Source organism: Daphnia pulex, chromosome 4 (genome assembly GCF_021134715.1).
Source record: "Daphnia pulex isolate KAP4 chromosome 4, ASM2113471v1".
Taxonomy (NCBI): domain Eukaryota; kingdom Metazoa; phylum Arthropoda; class Branchiopoda; order Diplostraca; family Daphniidae; genus Daphnia; species Daphnia pulex.
The window spans coordinates 779,512-800,346 of NC_060020.1; the positions used below are offsets into that span (position 1 = coordinate 779,512).

Genomic DNA, 20,835 nt, shown 5'->3' on the forward strand with positions numbered 1-20,835 from the left:
ACAGTTAATCAGTCATGTGTTGACAAGAATGCCCCGGCATTAACTCTCAGCTAATCAAATAAGGCCCTTGAAAATCCAATCAAAATAACCAGTTGCGACAGCTGGCGAACATTTCAGCTTGTCATGTATTATTAAGAGAGGCCTTGATTTTTATTCCTTTTTTTTTCCCCCGCGCTGGTAAATGAATGGGCTTTTAATGAATCTCTGCGCGCCTATTTTTTCTTGATGATGATTTCAGTCTTACGGAGCGCCGGGAAGCAGCACCAACCGACCGGCTGGTCCACCGACGACCACAACAACCGCACCCGACTCGGTCGATTACGAAGACGAAGACGACTATGACGACGTGTAAATATTTAAAATTTCATTGAGCCAAAAAAAAAAGAAAAAGAAAATTAATTTGTAAGAGGATCACTTTCATGTTTCTCATATTCATCCCATATACTGTTCTAAAAAATTTAAATTCCATAAACAATACGAAATAATTAGATTGCCCCATATCGTTCTAGCCAGTTAAAATAAAAATACCTTGCTTTATGGCTTGCTTTGAATGGGATTAAATTGTGTAGGACGCCCGAGCACAACGAGCGCGTCGGACGATTTAAATTAATGGGCCAAATTGGAGGAGGAGCCGGCGGCGGTGGAGGCGACGCAGGAGAAATCAAATTGAAAACTGTACAGTGAAAAAAAAAACAGAAATTGAAAAAATAAAATAACAAACATTTAACCCTAAATAAAGAAAAGAAAATGAAGAAAAAAAACTCGCTTCTTCCATCCCCTATGATCAATAACAAATTACAATAAGAGGCTCGAACGGAGAAATCAATTTGTTCTGAAAAAAAAAATATTCGTTCGTCCTCAGTTTCGTTCTTTTTTTTTTTAATTCTCTGTGCGTTATATTCTGTTCATCATAACGTTCGACTAACGACAAAAATGTTTTTTTTTTCTCGCGGAAAATAGATTCAACTTGTTTGTTTAGTTCTGTATCCTTTTCTTTTGTCTTGTTTTAACTCTTGAAAAGTTTGATGTCTTCGCAAGTAAAACAACAAAAGTTGCAGTGATTTTCTTTTCATAGTATTGTTTGCGGAATCATGTAAATTGCACGCGCTATGTGACTACAGGACAAAATTTTTTTACATAATAATAAACCATCCCTCTAAACACAAACAAAACAAAAGAAAAGCAGAAAAAAAAAAAATAATAATAATGTCTTGCCAAATGTCTCCGTGAAATGTTATTTTACAATAAACCAATGAAGTTCCCGTTCAACCTTTTTTCGCCTGACATAATCAGTATCGCGTCTATTTGTCGACCCAAATTACTGGCCAACATAACATTACAGCACTTCTCTCCCCCCCCCCCTTCCCTCATCAATTTTCTATTTTTCGAATATGCCATCCATAATACTCACTGTGACATTTGTATAAATGTGCTGCTGCCTCCCGCTCCGCCCGTTCTCCCTGTCAAACTTCCCTCATCTTCGACTCTTCTCTAACTATTCGATTGATTAACAAAACAGCAAACGAGTGTTCAATATGTATAACTTTCCCTCTGAACGGTCTTCGAAACGCCAAAATTAACCACAATCCCCCCCATCATCTTCTTCCTCCTTATCGTGTTCTCTCGTATAACCATTTATCAGAATTCAGAATATCATGTGTTAACCCGCCGGTCTCCTGTTTACCCGCAGACCCCTTTCACATTACATATTGCTGTACATTTTCATCACACAGCGTCATAGAAACCTCAACAACAAACCAATATGTCACCATCAAAACATTCAAAGAAAAAATTTAAAACATTAAAAAAAAAGACAAACAAACAATAGAAAATCATCTGGTAGTGCTTCGATTGTTTTGTTTTTTCTTTCTTATATACTCGGCCAACATATTAACACGTAATGATATTAGGGTTGCCACAATGCCACCGATAATGAATTCTTTTTAAAAGTCTTTGATTTTAAAAACGATTTTTGAATTCTTTAAAATCTTTGAATTTGAGCACCTTTTTTGGAAAACTCTTGGAAAATCGAAATTTCCTAGCAGTTTTCAATTTTTTGTGATTGATTCGCAACATGGCAACTTCCTTACGTTTTGGGGGGAAAATTAGCCATTGGCAATCCTTTAAGGGCTTTAGCAGACTACAAGTATATTGTTTCTTTGTTGAAGACGTATACGTGAATACGTGATGTAGTGTTAGTAATAGGGTAATAATTGTGTGTTTGTGTTAAATTAATGTGATATAATTCAACACGGGCAAGCAAGCAGAGAAAGATGTCTCGCAAGCAAAAGAAGAATAGAGAAAGTAAATCTACTTGTTTTAATGTCGATTGGCAAAATGCCGAGCTCTACCCAGATTTTCGTGAGTGGGTGGAAAAAGTTGAAGGCGAGAAACAATATTGCAAGTGTCGGTGGTGTAACCAAAATTTTTTCTTGGGCGGCATGCAGAGAAGGTGCACTTCATGCAAAATCACATAAGGCCTTGGTCCAGAAAAAAATTCAAGCTTCGGTTTCAAGCATCTTCCAATCTAGTTCAGTCATGCAGTAGCAGGTACGATTTTTCTTTTGCTAATTTGTTTGTTTGTCAGTCGAAAGTATGCCGAGTAGTGGAGTCACAAATTGCTAAATAATAGTCTAGCGTTCCTCCAACCAATTTTCGAATGTCTACCAAGTAGATTGAAATTCAATTATAGAAACAAAAGTATATTAAACTCGAACCCACAAAACATTCTACAAATTCCCACCGGTGTAAGGATATGATGCGATGATAGCCTTGTTATCACCCCGTCAATTTCTTATTCGTATCCAGCTGAGTCGTGTAAACTGCGCGTTACGTGAGTCTCCGGAGATGGATGGCTACATCTGATTGAACGTGGTAGGAAATGGAATCTCGGCTTCTCATTTTCACTTCTAGATGTGGGGTATCATATAAATATAATGGAGATTGTAGACGCTTTGGGTTGCGTGAGCGTGTGTGTGTAGCCATACACACTATATTGAGGAATCAACTGTCTGGGGGACGACTAAGAAAAAAGAAAAAAAACTTTCGGAAACCGGAATCGGAAACCAGATACCATCAGGGTGAGGGAAAAGGGTCACAAAAGAAAATCCAATTTTCCTTTCGAGACGAAAAGTTTCTTCTTCCCTGGGCTGTCAGGAGTCGGCAAACTAGGCAACGTCTGAGAGATCACATTCGCTCGAGCAGCAGAAGCAGCGATGAATCCTGTGCAAGATCAATTGCTTCCATGTGAGAACGTCAACAGCGCATCGCTTGAAGAAAATTAATCAAAAGTTTGTCTTTACGACTTACCAGTCTGGAAATGAATCGTTCGTCTTTTTTTTGGAGAAACCGAGGCACACACAGGGCGCTGTATTTATTCATAGATAACGTTTGTGGTATAAATTAAGGATCACGAAACTTCACGAGTTTCGGATTGCCTCGGAACAAACTGTGGCGAAGAGCTGGGAAGCAGGTGCTGAGCAATATAACGTTGTTGTCGTTCCATCGTGATTATGAAAACATAGGCAGTTTGTGGAGCCTCCGCTATCTCATCACCAATTCAGTCAGTGAATAAGCCTTAAAAAAGAAAAAAAATAAGCTTATCTCTCTTCGCTCGAAACTCATTTTATTTTTAAATTCTATTTAGATTCCCGCTCTTTATGCCTATCTTAGCCTCCACCCTTTCAAATAAATATTCTAAAAAAGCGCTGGCCGATACGGGTTATATAAGACTCAGCCTATATGAGGGGTAGCGCCGCGTTTTGATTCGTTTCCTGGTGCCGGTATCCCGTAGGAAATCTATTTAAGCAGCAATTTAAAGCATTTAAAAAAGAAAAGGTGGCCATAAGGAGAAAAAAAAGGACAGCGTTTAACTTTGCAGTGTCCATTCGTTTAACCTCTGTTTCATCTTCTTTTCGGTTAAAAATCTCTCCCAATGAAACCGAATAATAAAAAATGAAAAGTGGTAGGAAAAGAAAACGGAGGGAAAGAGAGAGAGAGAGAGGGTTGTAAATGTGTCTCTATATATTCCTCCCTTTTCTATTCTCTCCTTGGTCGTCCTCTTCTTGTCTTTGTGTCTAAGGTTAGATATAGCCCCCTTCTTCTTCTTCTTCTTCCTCCTTTTTTTCCCCTCCCTCCTCTCCCAACTTCTTCTTGGCCGGGTCGAGACGGGCACAAGCGCGCACTCGACGCTGAGCAGTGGTGTTGTCCACACGCACTCTCAGCGACGTCAGCAGACTCACCCCGATCCTCCACTCTTGTCTCCAATTCAAGCACAGACATACGCCGAAAAAAAAGGGGAAGAAGAAAAACAACAAGCCCATTTCCCTTCTTGTCCAGTTATTTTGTTTTCACTCTCTGCCCGGCTCGGTCGTCTCTCCTCCGCCCCTCCGTGTTGTTTGTGTGTATGCTGTCAGTTCATCTTTCGGCTTGTGGAACACAACCCAAAAAACAAAACAAATCTGGAACACTTTTAGCTGACATGGGCATGGGAACTTGAAGCGGATCGATTTGTCCCATCAACGAGTATAGAGCCCCGACAACAACAGCGGCTGTGATCCTTCCTTATTATTCCAAAGTGGTTTCGGTGTCAGTGTCAAACAGAGCCTCCATTTTTTCGACCCCCGTCGTTTCTTAATACGTATATAGGGTCGGAGAGTCTTTGGTTTCCAGTGATCAACACAAACCGACCAATTGAGAGTTCTTCTCCCGTGTCAGAATCATCAATCATCTAACCTGCCAACAGTCTGCACTGCTCTTTTCCACAGGAGAATCTGCTGAGATCAAGGCGAAACCCAAAAGTTGATTCATTTCGTTTGGCTGCCTACGTTTTGTTGGGGTGGACAAAAAGTATCCCGGTGGGTCTGGCGATTAAAAAACAAGACAGAAAGAAAAGAGCAAGCCGATTGCGAGCCTACCTAAAAATAGCGTTAGTCGATTTTTCTTTCTTTTAGCGTTTTCGACTTTCGTACGTTCCGACTATACAGAGAGAAAAGTAGAGCGGTGCGGGGGGTCAGCAAACGACTGTGGAGCCAAAAAAGAAAAACAAGTCCAGTGATTCTTCTTTTGTTTGTTTTTTTGTAGTTTCAAATCAGTACGAGGGAATTGTTCAAGATGCATCCGTCCATTACGAGTCGGACCGCTGTCAGACGGCCGCCCGTCATCATTTTGTTTCATGTGGGTCTTGCCGTCGTCGCTTCGGCGTTGCTGGTCGGTCCGCAACCGGTCGAGTCTCACTTGGCCGAAGAATTCAGTATCCAGCAACTCTTAACCAAACGCTTTCCTCATCGGATATCTGACGACATTTACCTGGATCCTTGTAAAGCAGGTAATAAAACACTATCCTATTTTTCTTCTAAGCAAACATCCAACAGAAAGTTGCACGTGAATTGCAATTCACTGCCTTTGACAAACAAACCCGAAAGACGTATACATATTTGCTTACCTTCAAAGTGTCTGGGGGCTACAGCTAATGACATGGCAAACATCTATCAACAAGGAATAAGCTTTGAAGTCATTGTTTGATGGAACAACGTCTACCGAGCGTTCGTCATCATCATTCCGGTTTGAAATAAGCCGAACGTCGTCATTTGGCTCTTATCGTGAATAAGACATTTCAGGGTCGATAAATCCAAAGAGCATTCCTCTGGCTTATTTTCTGGGTATTTATTATCGACGATTTCGCCACGAGCCATATTGATGCCTGTCGAGTGTCGGAGAGATCGTTGCCCTGAATATTTTAAGTATTGCCTTCATCTGAGATTCACGCGATCTTCTCAGAAAAAAAGAAAAGAAGAAGAAGAAAAAAACTTGGACGTTATTAATGTTTCGCAGACTGTTTCACATTCCTTTTCCCTCCTCCAGGGAAAAGCAGACCAATAAAACATGTCGAATGCGTTGACTGTTTGACCCCCTTTTCTCTCTTATTTTTTTGCGGCAGCAATTCACGCTGCTATCAAGGTTGGAAAGCAACGTCAAACATCAAATGGCGAAACGCTTAAAACTGGCTAGCAGCGAATCCAAGTGCGGAATTCTTGACTCGCTGCGGTTCTCGTTAGAGCTACATGGAGCATTTACCAATGCGAAAACAAAATAGCCAAGAGAAATTAAACTCGACGGAGAAATTCTTTGCATCGTTTACGCGTCCAAGTCGCTTCAGCAGCAGCGGTTGAACGCAAATAGGCAATTTAAAAGATGTCCTTGATTAAATATCGATTGAAGCCCTTGGGATTTTTTCTACGAATCGATAGACAGATGAAGGTATAAAAGGGAAATGAAGGTAGCGACGACAGCCCGCGGATAATAAACTAAGCAAAAGCCAAGAGGAAACCATAACCGTGATGGTGTGTTGTGCATACGATCGGCTTCGCTTGGTAATTCACTTATTTTCCCCAACCATTATTATGTTGAATAGCCATGCAGCAGTGATAAGGTCGCCCCTTCTTAGCGTAGCCTAGGAGGACCGTAATTGGATGCCGCGATTTTGTTTTGTAACTAAGAGCGCAGTTAATTGCATTGTTCAATATCCGAAAAAATGAGGCGAACGCAACAAAAGGCTAGACATCAAACAAAATCTGTTTTGCTTCTTCTTTGCAGAGGGCTTTGTCGGTGACATTGCATTGCCCAACGTTCGCTACGAGTTGGAGTACGAGCTGCAGTCGAGGCGAGATAAAGAGCTGGCCAGCAAAACAGGTCAAGTGCTCATCGACTGGGAGATCGACGGCGATCAAGCGGAAGCCGAGAAAGAAGCCGATCGGCCAACAGCTTTCCTCAACGGCTCATCCACCCTTCAGCCGCATCGTCTCCATCATTCTGCTCAACTGCAGTCGGACGAGACATCCAACGATGGCCAGCAAGCCCGTCCGGGCGGTCGGCAACGCCAAGGCAGGAAGCAAGCATCCATCACAGAGTAAGTCATCCGTTTTCCTCCACCCTCTCTCTCTCTCTTTTTCCCACCCTTCCTTTTCCTGTGTTACACATATTTACATTGGACACCCATATCGGACTCTTTTGCCTTGCCATCCGCTGCGTTGGAATAAGTCACCCGTAAAGAATTCGATTGGTTTCTCCAAAGATTATGCCAAATAGAGTCTGAACGCAGAAAAGAAATTCAGATCGAGCTTTCCGTATATCTCTATCGAGGCCACCATGTACATATAAATAACGGCTATAAAAATATGATCAAGAATCAGCAATCGATAACTGGAATGGAGTCCAGCATCTTCTTCTTTTCGAATTATTTTTACGTTTATGATTCTTTTTTTTTCTGCGGTTGTCTGTGTGAGTAATATATCAGAGACATGTTCACTGGCACGGGTTTTCGATCCTCTCCAATGGATGATGGATTACGCAGGGTGTACGGACCCATGCCAACGTCCCAAATCCATTTTCTCCAGCTCGTGAATCCGTGGCACTCTAATCAAATTCTGCCTTTATTCAATAGATACACATAGTGTAGCAACGCAGCATCGCCAGCAGGATCAGCAAGGGCTGACAATCTTAAAAAAGCAATCTCTTTTTCCGCTCGAACGATTCCAACTTGCCAACAGAAGTAATCAGAAATATTTCGTTTTTCTCATGACAAATCTCCCGATTCCTCTTCTTCCACCTATTGTTGGGCGGCGCGCACTCCAGCAGCAGCTTTTGCGGGATTTCGGGACTGCTACTTTCAGGGCTGTTTAGATCGAGATATCTCCCGTACAGTAAGAAAAAACCCTTCCGATGGATACCAATCCGGGCAGCAGCCTATATTGATCCGATCACTAACGCTCGGTGAAACCCTGCTGGAAGAACATATTTTTCCTTGCTAATCAGCTCAGCACAAACTGGAAGGCGACACGAAGCACGCAACCAGCTACAAGAGAAAAGATCTGACCATTCAGGAGTTGCGGAACAAGAGGATTTGGAAACAAAGAGAGGAAATGAACAGAAAAAAAAAAGAACGAGGGATGGGGGGTTGCAACGGAGGTTGTCCAATCTATTTTATTTCAATATACAAAACACGTAAGGAAGAAGAGCTAGAGAACAAGTTGAGAATATACAGCTTGGAGAGGAGGATTTATGAATGCCTCGCGGAAGATGTTCAATGTGATGGCATCCAACTTCCTGCTACCATCACTGCGGAGCCAGACCAGACTAGGGAACAACGAGTCCTGTCAATTGACTCTGCAAATCTTTTCAGCTACTCCGGGGTCGTCATCTCAGAAAAAAAAAAGAAAAAGAGAGAGAGAAAGAGGAAAGAAAATACGACAAGAGTGCACAACTGACTCGATTCCCCCCCCCCCCTCTCCTTGTGTCTGGAGCAAATCAATAACTCCCAGTTGGTGATACTCTGGATCCCTTTAAGAGCAATTCAGTTTATTCCGAGTGATATCCTTTTTCTCTCCCCTCTTCTTTTTCAGCATTTGTCTTTTATTTCGATTTTCTCGTTCACATTTTCTTATTTATTTATTTTTTTGTTGTGTTTATGTCTTAGACATAAGAGGAAGAGCGATCTGGAGGATGAGTTGGTGGAGTTGGATGCGCTGGCGGGGTCAAAGACTCTGTCCAGCAACGAGGCACATGGCAACGGCCATGACAACGAGAGTAAGCCGTCGCGTTCCACTGACGACAAGTCGACGACAAAGAGATCGAAATCCAAGATGACCAAGGCCAAGAAAAACAAGCGCAAAGATCGGATCAGACAGATCACCGAGAAACCTACCGCGCTGATCCGGTCCAGACGGGCAGCCACGGCACGTAAGGAGCGCATCTGGGACTTTGGAGTCATCCCCTACGAAATTGACGCCAATTTCTCTGGGGCCCACAAGGCCCTATTTAAACAGGCCATGCGCCACTGGGAAAACTTTACCTGCGTCAAATTTGTTGAACGGACGGCCGATCATCCCCACTTTATCGTTTTCACGGAACGCGCTTGCGGGTATACTGCTCGTCTACAGCATTTAAGTATTTGAAATGTTCTTTTAAAAACAATTTCTAAAAAACTTTTTCAGATGCTGTTCTTTCGTCGGGAAAAGAGGTAACGGAGCACAAGCCATTTCCATCGGGAAAAATTGCGACAAATTTGGGATCGTCGTCCACGAATTGGGTCACGTTGTCGGCTTTTGGGTAATTAACTATTTGCTGCTAATTGGTTAACCACTCGTTATCTCGTGTAACTCTTCTAATTTTTCTCTCATTTAGCACGAACACACAAGACCAGACAGAGACAATCACGTGCACATTATCCGCGAAAACATCATGGCTGGTATGTTTGTTGATTTCTTATTTTGTCGTTGCCCGAAAAGGCGGACATTTGACGACGTAACGAGTCGACGAGCGTAGAATGACAACGAGGCTGGGCCATATAATTTTGGTTGCTCGTTACTTCCACAACTACCCCTAATACTAGAGGCTTATGTTGGATAACAAAAAAGGGCTTTTAGAAAGCAAACGCAGTAACGTTCGATAGTTAATGCAAATTGCACCGTCGCCATTTCTAAGCGACATAACAATCAATTATCGAGAAAGGCAGCATTGGAAAGGCTCGCCATCATTTGTAAATTGGGCGTCCTTTGTTTGGCCTTATTGGACTCTTAAAACAAGTGGGAGCTATCGAAACAGCACCAAGAGGACGACAGCCAAGTTTCCAGCTGCTATAGACGTTACAAAGAACACGTCACAAGAGCCAATAAGCTATACTCGAAAGTGTTGCGTATCAGTCTACACCGTGTCTGGCTTTCGTTTTCTACCAAAGAGTCCATCAAACTCTTGGCTGTGATAGTGCGAAGACATTTTCATTCCTCCGTCCCGCCTCCTTCGTCTAGTCGATTAGTGTCAAGGTGATCGACAGACGATCTTGTGTGCCAGAGCAATGAAGATGCACCAACAAGAATGCCGCACGATCCTCGTCTTTCAATTGTCAATTGTTATCTTTCGTCTCGGCGCTTCAACTCGTCTTTTTGTGTCTCTCTCTCTTTTGTCTCCCAAATGTCTTCTCTCCCTTTTTCTTGTGTATACATTTGCCCGTCAGTCGAGCCAAGTCGAATTAATGAATCTAGCGGAACGCATACTATATCGAACCCTCTTCCAGCCCCGATCGATATGTCTTCTACAGTATAGAACCCCGCGCCGCTATCGTTTTGTTTGTTCGCCAGAGTCTTTATGACTCTGTGTGAGTGCGACGGCTCCTTTTTGGAATGATGCCACTGGCTAGCAAAAGACATTTTTCCGATATGCATCAATATTTGAACGCGGTGGCGTTTGCCACGTCGAGTCGGTTCTTGTCTTTCCAGCCAAAACTTTTACAAAAAAGAACATAAAAAATAGATTTTTCCTTTTTTTTTTTTTTCTGTTTGTCTTAGGTCAAGAGTACAATTTCAACAAACTGACATCCGAGGAGGTTAACTCGCTGGGCTTGTCCTACGACTTTGATTCCATCATGCACTACGCCCGCAACACTTTCTCTAAGGTATCATTTACGCTTTTGTTATTCATCTCGCAACATCTCAGCCGTAATAAAAATGGTTGAATTAACAGGGGACTTATTTGGATACGATTCTGCCGCAAGCAGATCCCGAGACAAAATCACGACCCGAAATTGGCCAGCGCATTCGTCTTAGCGAGGGCGACATCTCCCAGACAAATAAACTTTACAAATGTCCAAGTAGGTCAACCGTCTATTTAAATGTAACTCGAAGCGAGCGAGATCTAATTTCCAGTCTTCTGGCAGAGTGCGGACGTACATTCCAGGAAAACAAAGCTTCGTTCACCTCGCCCGTTTTCCCGCCCGGCACTGTGTCCGAAGACGGTGAACGGTGCGAGTGGCGCATCACGGCCACGCATGGTGAACGCATTGTTCTCAACATTACGGAACTGGATGTCTTCAAAGGAGACAACTGCAAGTATGACTATGTCGAAATTCGCGATGGATACTGGCACAAGTCGCCCCTACTCGGTACGTCAACGAGAATACATTTTAATGACATTTCCAACTTTTAAACTGTTACGAAACACGCACAGGTCGCTTTTGCGGCAGCACTCGTCTGCCCGATCCGGTCATGTCCAGCGGAAGTCGGATGTTGGTTACTTTCCAAAGTTCTCCCCGGCAGATCGGCTACAAAGGATTCAGCGCCTCTTACGAAGGTAACTTAAAATTCAAAGCACAAGTTAGTGGGTTTTACTAGATAAATAATGTCATAATGGAAATCGGCTCATCGTTTAGCGCTGTGTGGTGGGGATTTGAACGTGGATAGCGGTCATCTCGAGTCACCCAACTTCCCCGACGACTATCAACCCAACAAGGAGTGCACTTGGAAAATCACTGTGCCCTCCGATTATCAGGTGGCACTCAAATTTCAATCCTTTGAAATTGAAAACCACGACAATTGCGTCTATGATTTTCTGGAAATCCGTGACGGACACGAGCCCACTAGTCCGCTTATCGGTGTCTATTGCGGCTACAATATCCCAGAGGATATCAAATCGAGTAGCAACAAAATGTGGATCAAATTTGTTTCAGATAATTCCGTTCAAAAGGCCGGCTTTTCCGCTATTTTCATGAATGGTAATCTTTTTTTTTCCCTGCCATCTTTTATTTAACCAAGAGAATAACGTGATTATGTTGAACATTCAGAATTTGACGAATGCGCTTCACTGGATCATGGATGTGAGCACAGCTGCGTTAATACCCTAGGAGGTTATGAATGCCAATGCCGAATCGGCTTTGAATTGCATTCGGATGGGAAACGATGCGAAGGTAACTTGATTTTGCAGACTATTTGTGTTTTGAGGGCGATTCGGTAATTTATGCGTCAACTAACACACAATTTTTACAAATGTATTCACCACAGATGCCTGCGGTGGGTTGATTGACTCGCCCAACGGGACCATAATCAGCCCGTCCTTCCCTGATTTGTATCCAAGCAACAAGCACTGCATCTGGGAAATATTCGCCCCACCTCAGTATCGAATTACTCTCAACTTCACGCACTTTGACTTGGAAGGGAACAACGTAAGTGAGAAATTTTATTATGATGGGATTTTAATTTGAATGAGTGAAAATTATGGGCAAACTACCTGGTATTGAATTCGCCCATTTCTGTTTGATTGTTCCAACCTTGAGAGAGATTTTGCAAAACATAATTATACATATTATGCTTATTTCTACTTCTTTTGCAGCAAGACTGCGAGTACGATCACGTGGAAGTGAGGAGCAAGTTGAGCGAGAATGAATTAAGGAAACACGGCGTATTCTGCGGGACCCACCTGCCTCCCGTTGTGACTTCAGAAGGAAATGTTCTTCGCATCGAGTTCGCTTCAGACAATTCCGTTCAGAAGACGGGCTTTGCGGCCGTGTACTTTACCGGTTAGTTGACCTTCTCATAGTATTGACACTGTAAAATTAATAATTGTTTTTAATGTGTGAATAGACAAAGATGAATGCGCAGTGAACAACGGCGGCTGCCAACAGGAATGTCGCAATACTATCGGCTCTTACGTTTGCGCTTGCAATAACGGATTCACACTTCACGAAAATGGACACGATTGTAAAGAGGGTGGCTGCAAACATGAAATTCGAGCTCCGTACGGCGAGGTCCTGAGCCCTAATTATCCTCATCCGTATCCAGCACGCAAAGAATGCGTCTGGCATTTCACCACAACTCCGGGCCATCGCATCAAATTGGTAACTACAATTTCCAGACAAAGGAATTCAATAATAACAGAAATTATTAACTGTTTAATGCCTTTCTTTTCAGGTATTCCACGAATTTGAAATCGAATCTCACCACGAATGCGCTTATGATCATGTCGCTTTGTTCGATGGCGATAGCAGTGAAGATACAACATTGGGTAGATTCTGCGGATTAAAAGCCCCTCATCCCATCGTGGCATCCGGCAATGAGCTTTACATGGTGTTCAAATCGGATGCCTCCGTTCAACGTAAAGGCTTTCAAGCTACCCACGCAACCGGTATTATTCATTTTGTTTTAAAAAATCGGCCTCTTGCAACTTTTCCATTTGTTTCAATAGTTTGCGGCGGCCACCTTCAGGCAACGACTGGTGTGAAGCACTTTTACTCTCACGCCAAGTACGGAGACCATAACTACGAGAATAAGGAAGATTGCGATTGGATTATCGAGGCACCGGCCGGGAAAAATGTTCACTTGACTTTTCTCACCTTTGAGCTGGAAGATGAACACGAGTGTGGATATGATTCCATTGAGGTTTACCAAGGATTCGATGACTCGGGTCCGACCAACGGTCGTTACTGCGGCAATCGGGTAATTAAAATATTCCGCCGATACAAACTTCCCCTTAGACGTTAAATTAAACGTTTTTCACGGTGGAATTCATGTGTCTCTGTGTCTCAAGAGGAAAACCGTGGTTTCCTTTGAACGTCCCTATCATTTTTCTCTGAACCATAAAACGATAATTATTTTGTGATTCTAGGTACCTCCAGAGATCGTCTCGTTAAACGAAGCCCTTCTAGTTCGCTTCAAGAGTGACGATACTATCAACAGCAAGGGGTTCTCGGCCGCCTATGTAGCTATTGACGAGAACGAAAACGAGGATTTGCCCAAATCCCAACAAAGTGTTAGATACAACTAAGAGATAATAAAAAAAAAAGAAAAGATAATAATTATAAAAGGAGAAGAACAGCAGACGTTTGGTAACGTGTAACGTGTGAATAATCCACATTGTCGTCAGTGTTTTCATTTCTACGTAATTTTTTCTTCTTCTCTTAAGCTCTCCCTTTTCTTTATTGTCGAAAAAGTGCATCATCTAATTGCGCCAAAAAATTTTAACTATTATTCGTATTCGTCATTTGCAGATATTACCTTTGGAGCACAATAAACCTTAAAAGTTACAAAAAAAGTTAAACGATGTATAGCCAACCCATTTTCTTTATTACCGTGTAAAATAGTATAAACCATAGTAACAAATATCACCAGGTTAACCAAAGCCAACCTTGAACAAAGGCAATTTCAAACTGAAAAGATCATCAGTTGGTTTTGAATATTTGTAGAGTTAAATATGACAAAACTATAGCCAGAAGAGCGATGAGACCGGAGAGCAAAATGGCGCGTGAATTAGTGGAAGGCGTCGCTAAAATCTGTTTAGTCACTGACGTTTCCAAGAGCGTACTATCCGATTGGATCTGCAGCTCGGCATCATTTACCTCTGCAGCTGCTTCCCAATAATCCTTTTGGAATGCAATTGAACAAATAATGATTAATTAAGAATCAGTCGGAATAAAAGAAACCAACTATCACAGAAAAGACACAAATAAAAGGAAATGAAGAATACCTGAACGTCGCCATCCAATAGCGTGCCCAAGTCCAGCAGATCAGCCAGAGATGCCAAAGAGTCTGCTGGTCCTTCTCCGGGAAAAAGGTAATCAGACACAGATATTGGACTAAACGGGAGAGGAGCCAAGACTCTTCTTGGAGGTTCGTGGAGAACAGCTTTGACTACAATTAATATGACAGGGTTTAAAATCCGTGAAAACGACAACCGGCGAAGATAAGACAAGAAAGAATATACCATCCGGCTGCCCTCGCTGCTCTTCTCCAATCAACGAATCGCAATGCATGTCACATCGAGCCCATAGCGAGCGCAATATATCTTCCTTGATGACCTATCGATCGATTGTAACGATTTCGTCATTCAATAAAACAAAGATTTCCAGAGGGGAATGTGATGACTTACTTGGCCTGCTTCCCGAACAGTAGCCTTTCCGTGCACATAAGCCTTGATACACATAAGGCCTCCAAATCTTAGCTCTGAAGAACATTCTTGCTTTTCTTGCTTAGTTTCGATCTACAATATTTAAAAAACAATGATGAGCTTAGAGGTCTTAGCGACGATGACCTAAATAACCTGCCTCTGGAATAAGGATTTGAACATTTATAGTTTTCATTCGTTCCTCGCTGCTATTATGTTGCTTTGAGGACTTCTTTTTTCCGGTGCTCTTTTCGGTGGATGCGTCATCCAATAAATCCGAATCCGATAGGATTTTCCCATCAAAAAGAGAGATGCATTGCTTGACAGCTTTGCTATACAGATCTATCCCGGTCTTTTTAAAAATTTAACACATAAATTATGGCAGAACACAAGGTAAATTATTATTAATATTTATAATACTTCCAGCTGTTGTCTCAGGGTACCTGAAGATTCTGAATCTGACAACCCAATAAAAAACTCTACATTTGTTGTGCACTGTAGTTCTATCCAAGGAGAACCAGCAGCATTAACAAATTTCCAATCAGCAGGTTTAGGAGAAGCAATTGGGCTAGCAATATCTAAGGTTTTGCAACTGTACCTTCATAAAACAATGTTTACATATTATTGCTGTTTGTGATAATTAACAAAATAGGTTATAAATCTTACTTAATGTTGGTGTTCGAAATGTGTAGTGCAATTCTTTCACATGTCAATTGTTGTCTGACAGTAACAGAACTTTTCCCAACAATAAGATCAATTGAAGTCAATAGCTTTCTTAGTCGATTATTCATTGTGGAATTCTGAAATGGATCTGCACTTGAAACCATAAAAACACCTAATATTGTGATCCCTCCAGGTAAAGATCTCATCACCTATAAAATAAAACAGAATAACAATAATGATTGTGGAAAGAACTGAAACATGAGTTGAAGGTAACCTGTCGAGCATGGTCAAGCACTAAAGAATCATCGAAATCTTCAGTAATCAGCTTTCCTTTGTCTGCATTTTTGGTTTGTGAGGAGGATTCCAATTCGTTTTCTTCATTATCTTCAGGGACGGGTTCCGGCGTTCGAGCCAAGTGAATTACACACGACTTTTGGGAAGTAATTTCTTGGCCGAAAATTAAACCAACGACCAACTCTTTTTTTGATGCCAAACATGCTACGTACGCCTCAATTCCATCTTCGGCAATGACTGTTCGTCCCATAATTGAAATGACAGTGGTTACGTTTTACGTGGAAAACTGAAAAGAACAGCAACCTCAGGAAGAAATGTCAAAACAACATGAGCAGACAAACGATCGATTTTTTTTTATGAATCGAGTTACAATTTGAATCGATATTTAAGAACCGATCAAAAACTTCGAATTTCGAAATATCTGAAAAGATGCCAAAAGTTGGTTACTTATATCATGAAATCAAAACAATAAATAATCCCAAATTTCGATTCGTTGCAGAAGAAGCTAAAGATTTGACACTGGGCCAATTGTAAAGGTCGGTTATATAACAATGCTGTGCAATCGATCTGCTTCAGAAATCCATCAATGTTGCTGATAGCGCTCCAACTTTGTTGAAATCCATCAATAGTAATTAGAACTTTACACACTACCTTTACAATCCGCTGCTCCGAGCGAACTACCGCACTGATGTGCGATTTGGGTTCCAAATTTGGCGAGACTTTATTTTTTAAATACTATTACGGCATACTTTTTTTTTACCTCTGCAAGTGAAGTTTTCTTCTAACATAAAATGGATCAAATAACACGAGCACTTCTCACACTGTGTATATATGAGTGGCTTAAATGTACACATGCCTTACATCGCAAAGTGCACTAAAAAAAGTAAATAGTGAAGGAAGGCGAACATCCGCTGTCATTTATTGTCAAAAAATGTCAAAAAAGGGGGGGAAGGCCAAACGTTTTTGTTGACAATTGAATTTTGTATCCATAGTGCCAATGCAGTCGGGGTGTCTGTCTGGCCGTCTGGTATGGCAAAAGCAATGACGGTCAATCATTTTTCCCAAAGTAACCTTGGAAAAATCCGGTAACTATGGCGAATTATAGCACAAATGACACTCTCAAATGCGATAACCGCGGTGCGTCCTCTGTGCCCCGTCGTCGACGCGATGCTTCTAAAAAGGACCTAAAGGATATACTTTACCTTCTTTCTTCCGTGCTTATTCCTTTGTAGTTCCCCATGCATTATATTGCTGTTCAACTTGGTTACGTTACATATCAATTTCATACAATTACGATAACAAGAAATGATAAGATGAACCGTCACAGAGGATAAACGATATCGGATGCGTCTCAGGCTGCGAGTTCGCAGCTCTTTCGGATTTCCTTTTTTGTTTTCTCTATATTTTCATCCTGGACGGCTCTATTATACTTTTCTCCTGGTGGAGTTACTATTTCGTTGTTTTCTTTTTTTTTTTCCCTTATATAAATGATCTTAGAGTATAGAGACCAGCTTAGGCAGGGATTTATAGTGATAGTCCCAAACTCTGAGTAGATATTTGGCGAGGAGAAGAAAAGGGATTCCTCTGAGCTGTACGGAACCCCTTTAGACCCGCATTCTTATTTTGTGTTTTTATCTCACAGCCAGGCAGTCTAAGCAGATTGGAACATATCTGTCTTAATCAATCAGCCGTCTCTAAATCAGGGGGATATATGCGGGCGTGCCCGGGTGAGATTGTTCCTTCCAAAGTTTCTTTTCGATCCCCATAATACAGGAAATAACATCAAGCCACGCCATGTCACCCGCGTTGTTGTATATAGACTCTCTCCTTCCCAGCACCAGCGCTGCTGCTGCATGCCCCCATTTTATAATAAAGGCAGCTGATCAGCTAAGGTGGATAGAGTCCCATCAAAAACAAAATCACCAAACTCTATATCCTCTCTGCGCTGGTTCGCCAGCCGTATATATATACAGTATACACTATGGGACTATCAGTTCGTAAACGACAAATTGTATTATAGGCCTATATGTGTGTAGTAGTTTGATGTTCTACAATAGCCATTTTCAGAGTGAAAGAGAGCTAGAGAAGACTGGACACACACTATTTACTACTCTGCTGGATATTACTTAAAAGGCGAAGAAGGTTATCAGAGTTTTCGTTGGGAAAGGAGCGAGTTAAGGAGAGTACAGAATCACGTCGTCTGACAGTTTTTTTTTTCCAATCCTTTCGGCGCCCGGATATGTCTGTTAGTTTATACTGACGCAAGAGCAACAGCAGTATTACCTTACATGTGACTTTGGGCAGGGCTGCAGGGCCAGCGTCTTTTTTTATTTGGGAACAAACGGACGGTTCACAACAAACAGAATAGAAAACATTTCCGCATTATTATTATAGACTCGGCTGTAATAACTGGAGATGCTGTATACTCTGTAAAGAGAAATTCAACAAAAGAAAGAACAGACGCGGGGAGGGAGGAAAAATAACAACGACCTATAAATATCGCCGCGATCTCTTTTCTTTCAAAAATCAATATGATGTTGAATATGTTGAACTTGGATTCGGATGACATGACATTAGATAGAAATATAAAATAAGAATCCTATACACGGGTTTCTTTCCTCCCTGAGTTGATGAGTATAGTCTGATAAGTTTAGAATTCCTGAATACAAGGGGGTAATTATTCCGATGAAACTGATTCGAACCAAAAGAAAACGAGCAACTTTTATAATGAGCAACATTTTTCCCCCCTCTTTTTTTTTCTTTATAAAATATGAGCACGTCATCTCGCAAATAGATCGGAACAAGTATTAAAAAAAAAAGAAACTGAAAAAAGATTTCTCTGTTAATTAGGCGGCCGAAACGCGCTCCATTCAAGTTTGTGTTCACCGACTCCAGAAAGCGAATGAGATTGAACTGAAACCTGATCAACTTACGTACGGCGTTGTTATGGCTTAGCAACTGCAGCGTGTATAACGCTTTTCCTCCTCTGCCCGTTAGACGAGCCCCAAAGTCGCTCCCGTCTGCCTGATTGTAACCCGAACGCATCGGATGGAGAAGGAGGTTCAGTGATCTGATGGAATACAAAATGTCCACCGTCCCACTCACAGCGGATCCCTTACCTCGGATAAAATCAAAGGGCTGCTTTGCATCTACTCTAATTATTTCCACGAGTTTCTGGTAAATGAAGAGTCCCTGGAATTTCCATTCGTTGGTTCCTCTATTAAGATTGAACGCGTTTCTGCCTTTAAGATGAAAGATTAATGGATGTACAATAGCCCATGACATGCATATTCTAGTCGGACGAAAGGCCTTTTTCACAAGACGCCAGTTCCTATATATGTCTGTGATCTCTGCTGGCATTAAAGTGACTCGATAGGCTTCTATTATTTCGTATTCCTCCTGATTTCTTGTGGAGCGGGGGAGCAGAGCAACTTTTATTTTTAATGCAAACGGAAAGTGATGCGCATTTTCATGACTTTTTTAATTGATTAATTATTTAGCCTTGATAGAATTGATGGCTACAACAAACGGTACGAAATGAAATTCCCCTAAACATGAAGCGACTACAATATAACGCTGACTGTAAAAGTTTTAGTTTGTTTTTCCGAAACTCGACACGAGCCGATACGGACGACGTGACCAACAACTAAAAAAACCAAGCGATTCTACATTTTTATTGCCTCATCATCAGTCGCCTATACTTGTATAATTATCTCTTATGAGCGACGTGCGTCATTTTCAATTTTTAAAACAAATTACCCGAAGTGGATTTGAGAGTCTCGATAAGAAAACGCTGTTTACATAAAAGGGGCCCACGAGAGAGAGAGCTAGAACACTGTGGGCATTCCCTGGAAATTTATGGCGGTCATTATATTAGGATTCGGCGTCTCAGTTATTATTAAAACCCCTTCATCATCATCATCATCATGGCCCCGTGTGTACGTGCGTTTGCGTCACATCTCCAGCAGCACTCTTATACATAGCCGCTCGCTATTGTTGTTGTTGTTGTTGTTGTTGTTTCTTTTGGAATATACCGGTAGCTCTCTTCTAGCTATATATTCGATGGCCGGATATCCAGCATCCGCTGACGCCGAAGTCGTCCATGCAACCGCAGCCGCCAGAAGAGAGAGTCGAAAACGAGACGACGGCGACTTTTGGTCCCCCCACGAGCGCTCTTCCTCTATTCTTTTGCGAGCTGACGATGTATACATCTCCAGCGTATATACGAGTCAGGAAATCAAAGAACAAAGGGGCTGGATGGCAAGAGGAAATGCAGCAGCAGCAGCAACCCACAACATATATATAATACAGACAGTATGAGAAAGACTGTGTGTGTCTATGCATCGTTATATGCAGGAAAATAAAAGACAACGACGAGAGTGGTTGCGGTCGCACAATCATAATCATAATAATAAGATAAGGCAGCTTGTATATGTACAAGTCCATACACACACACACATGTATTATAGCTGCCAGATGAGGTTGATAACGCAGGAGAGGTCGGCGGGTATATGCTGGTGGATTTCATTTAAACATGTACACACGAGAGCGATGGAATGGCGGATTGCATCGACGTCATCTCTGGCTTTTTTTCTGATATTCCCATACAACTCCCGCGAACTTTAAATTTTTCTATTTATATACTTGACAAAATATATTTTCTGACGTGCATTTTCCCTACTCCTATCAACTCTTTTTGTTTACTCGGTGAAAAGGACAAACCAACTGGTTAGGGTATAGGGATGAAATAGAGGAAATAATCGAGTCGAGTGGAAATTCCCGTCCCGCGAAGCTCATGAGGTAACTTTATCCCGGGCGACTTTCTATCTACACTATAGTATATACTATGTAGTATAGTCCGTCTCTATACGCTGCTGCTTAAAAAATGAAATCAAAATAAATCCAAAAATAGAAATCGGAAAATCTTTGCTGCCGACTGCCATTTCGACGGCGAGAGATGGAAAAGATATTGCAGCGTGCCTTTCAGCGATTTTCGTCTTTGTAGTGTTTTCCCCGTGCGTGCTGATATGTGCCCGCATAGTTGCACATCAATACACTCTCGACTCGTCTGTGTGTGTAGTGGTGTAGGGCATGCACCGATATGCCACTGCCCAGCTGCTGTATTGGCTGGCTGCATTCATACAAACATTCGAGGCGAGCAATTTCAAATCATCA

General features: G+C 41.8%; 3 protein-coding genes across 21 annotated transcripts in view; 2 read left to right on the forward strand and 1 right to left on the reverse strand.

Annotated features, from left to right (window-relative positions):
• The window catches only part of LOC124192598 (collagen alpha chain CG42342-like), a 55,836-nt gene extending 53,994 nt beyond the window's left edge, over positions 1-1,842 (forward strand). For all 17 annotated transcript variants that reach the window (XM_046585993.1, XM_046585976.1, XM_046585977.1 and 14 more), the window contains 2 exons: positions 239-348; positions 570-1,842. In XM_046585993.1, the coding sequence (XP_046441949.1) occupies positions 239-348; positions 570-684 (225 nt within the window). In that variant the 3' untranslated portion in view covers positions 685-1,842. The remainder of the gene's footprint in view (positions 1-238; positions 349-569) is intronic.
• A 308-nt stretch (positions 1,843-2,150) lies between these two features.
• On the forward strand, positions 2,151-13,860 carry LOC124192602 (tolloid-like protein 1). 3 transcript variants are annotated; one of them, XM_046585996.1, is made up of 18 exons: positions 2,151-2,550; positions 5,083-5,326; positions 6,595-6,907; positions 8,474-8,917; positions 8,991-9,105; positions 9,181-9,244; positions 10,341-10,447; positions 10,516-10,642; positions 10,709-10,933; positions 10,999-11,121; positions 11,201-11,542; positions 11,612-11,734; positions 11,829-11,989; positions 12,157-12,343; positions 12,408-12,661; positions 12,735-12,948; positions 13,009-13,259; positions 13,429-13,860. In XM_046585996.1, the coding sequence occupies exons 2-18, from the start codon at positions 5,113-5,115 to the stop codon at positions 13,585-13,587; spliced, it is 3,423 nt and encodes a 1,140-aa protein (XP_046441952.1). In that variant the 5' UTR covers positions 2,151-2,550; positions 5,083-5,112; the 3' UTR covers positions 13,588-13,860. The 3 variants fall into 3 exon arrangements, with proteins under 3 accessions (XP_046441952.1, XP_046441950.1, XP_046441953.1); XM_046585994.1 differs by lacking the exon at positions 2,151-2,550 and adding an exon at positions 4,171-4,927; XM_046585997.1 differs by lacking the exon at positions 2,151-2,550 and adding an exon at positions 4,171-4,927 and having other exon boundaries at positions 5,094-5,326.
• A 5-nt stretch (positions 13,861-13,865) lies between these two features.
• LOC124192603 (protein odr-4 homolog) lies at positions 13,866-16,004 on the reverse strand. The gene is made up of 8 exons (XM_046585998.1): positions 15,641-16,004; positions 15,370-15,575; positions 15,124-15,301; positions 14,864-15,055; positions 14,689-14,799; positions 14,524-14,617; positions 14,287-14,450; positions 13,866-14,182 (listed from the first exon to the last, which is right to left on the reverse strand). The coding sequence occupies exons 1-8, from the start codon at positions 15,908-15,910 to the stop codon at positions 13,982-13,984; spliced, it is 1,416 nt and encodes a 471-aa protein (XP_046441954.1). The 5' UTR covers positions 15,911-16,004; the 3' UTR covers positions 13,866-13,981.
• Between the last annotated feature and the right edge of the window lie 4,831 nt (positions 16,005-20,835).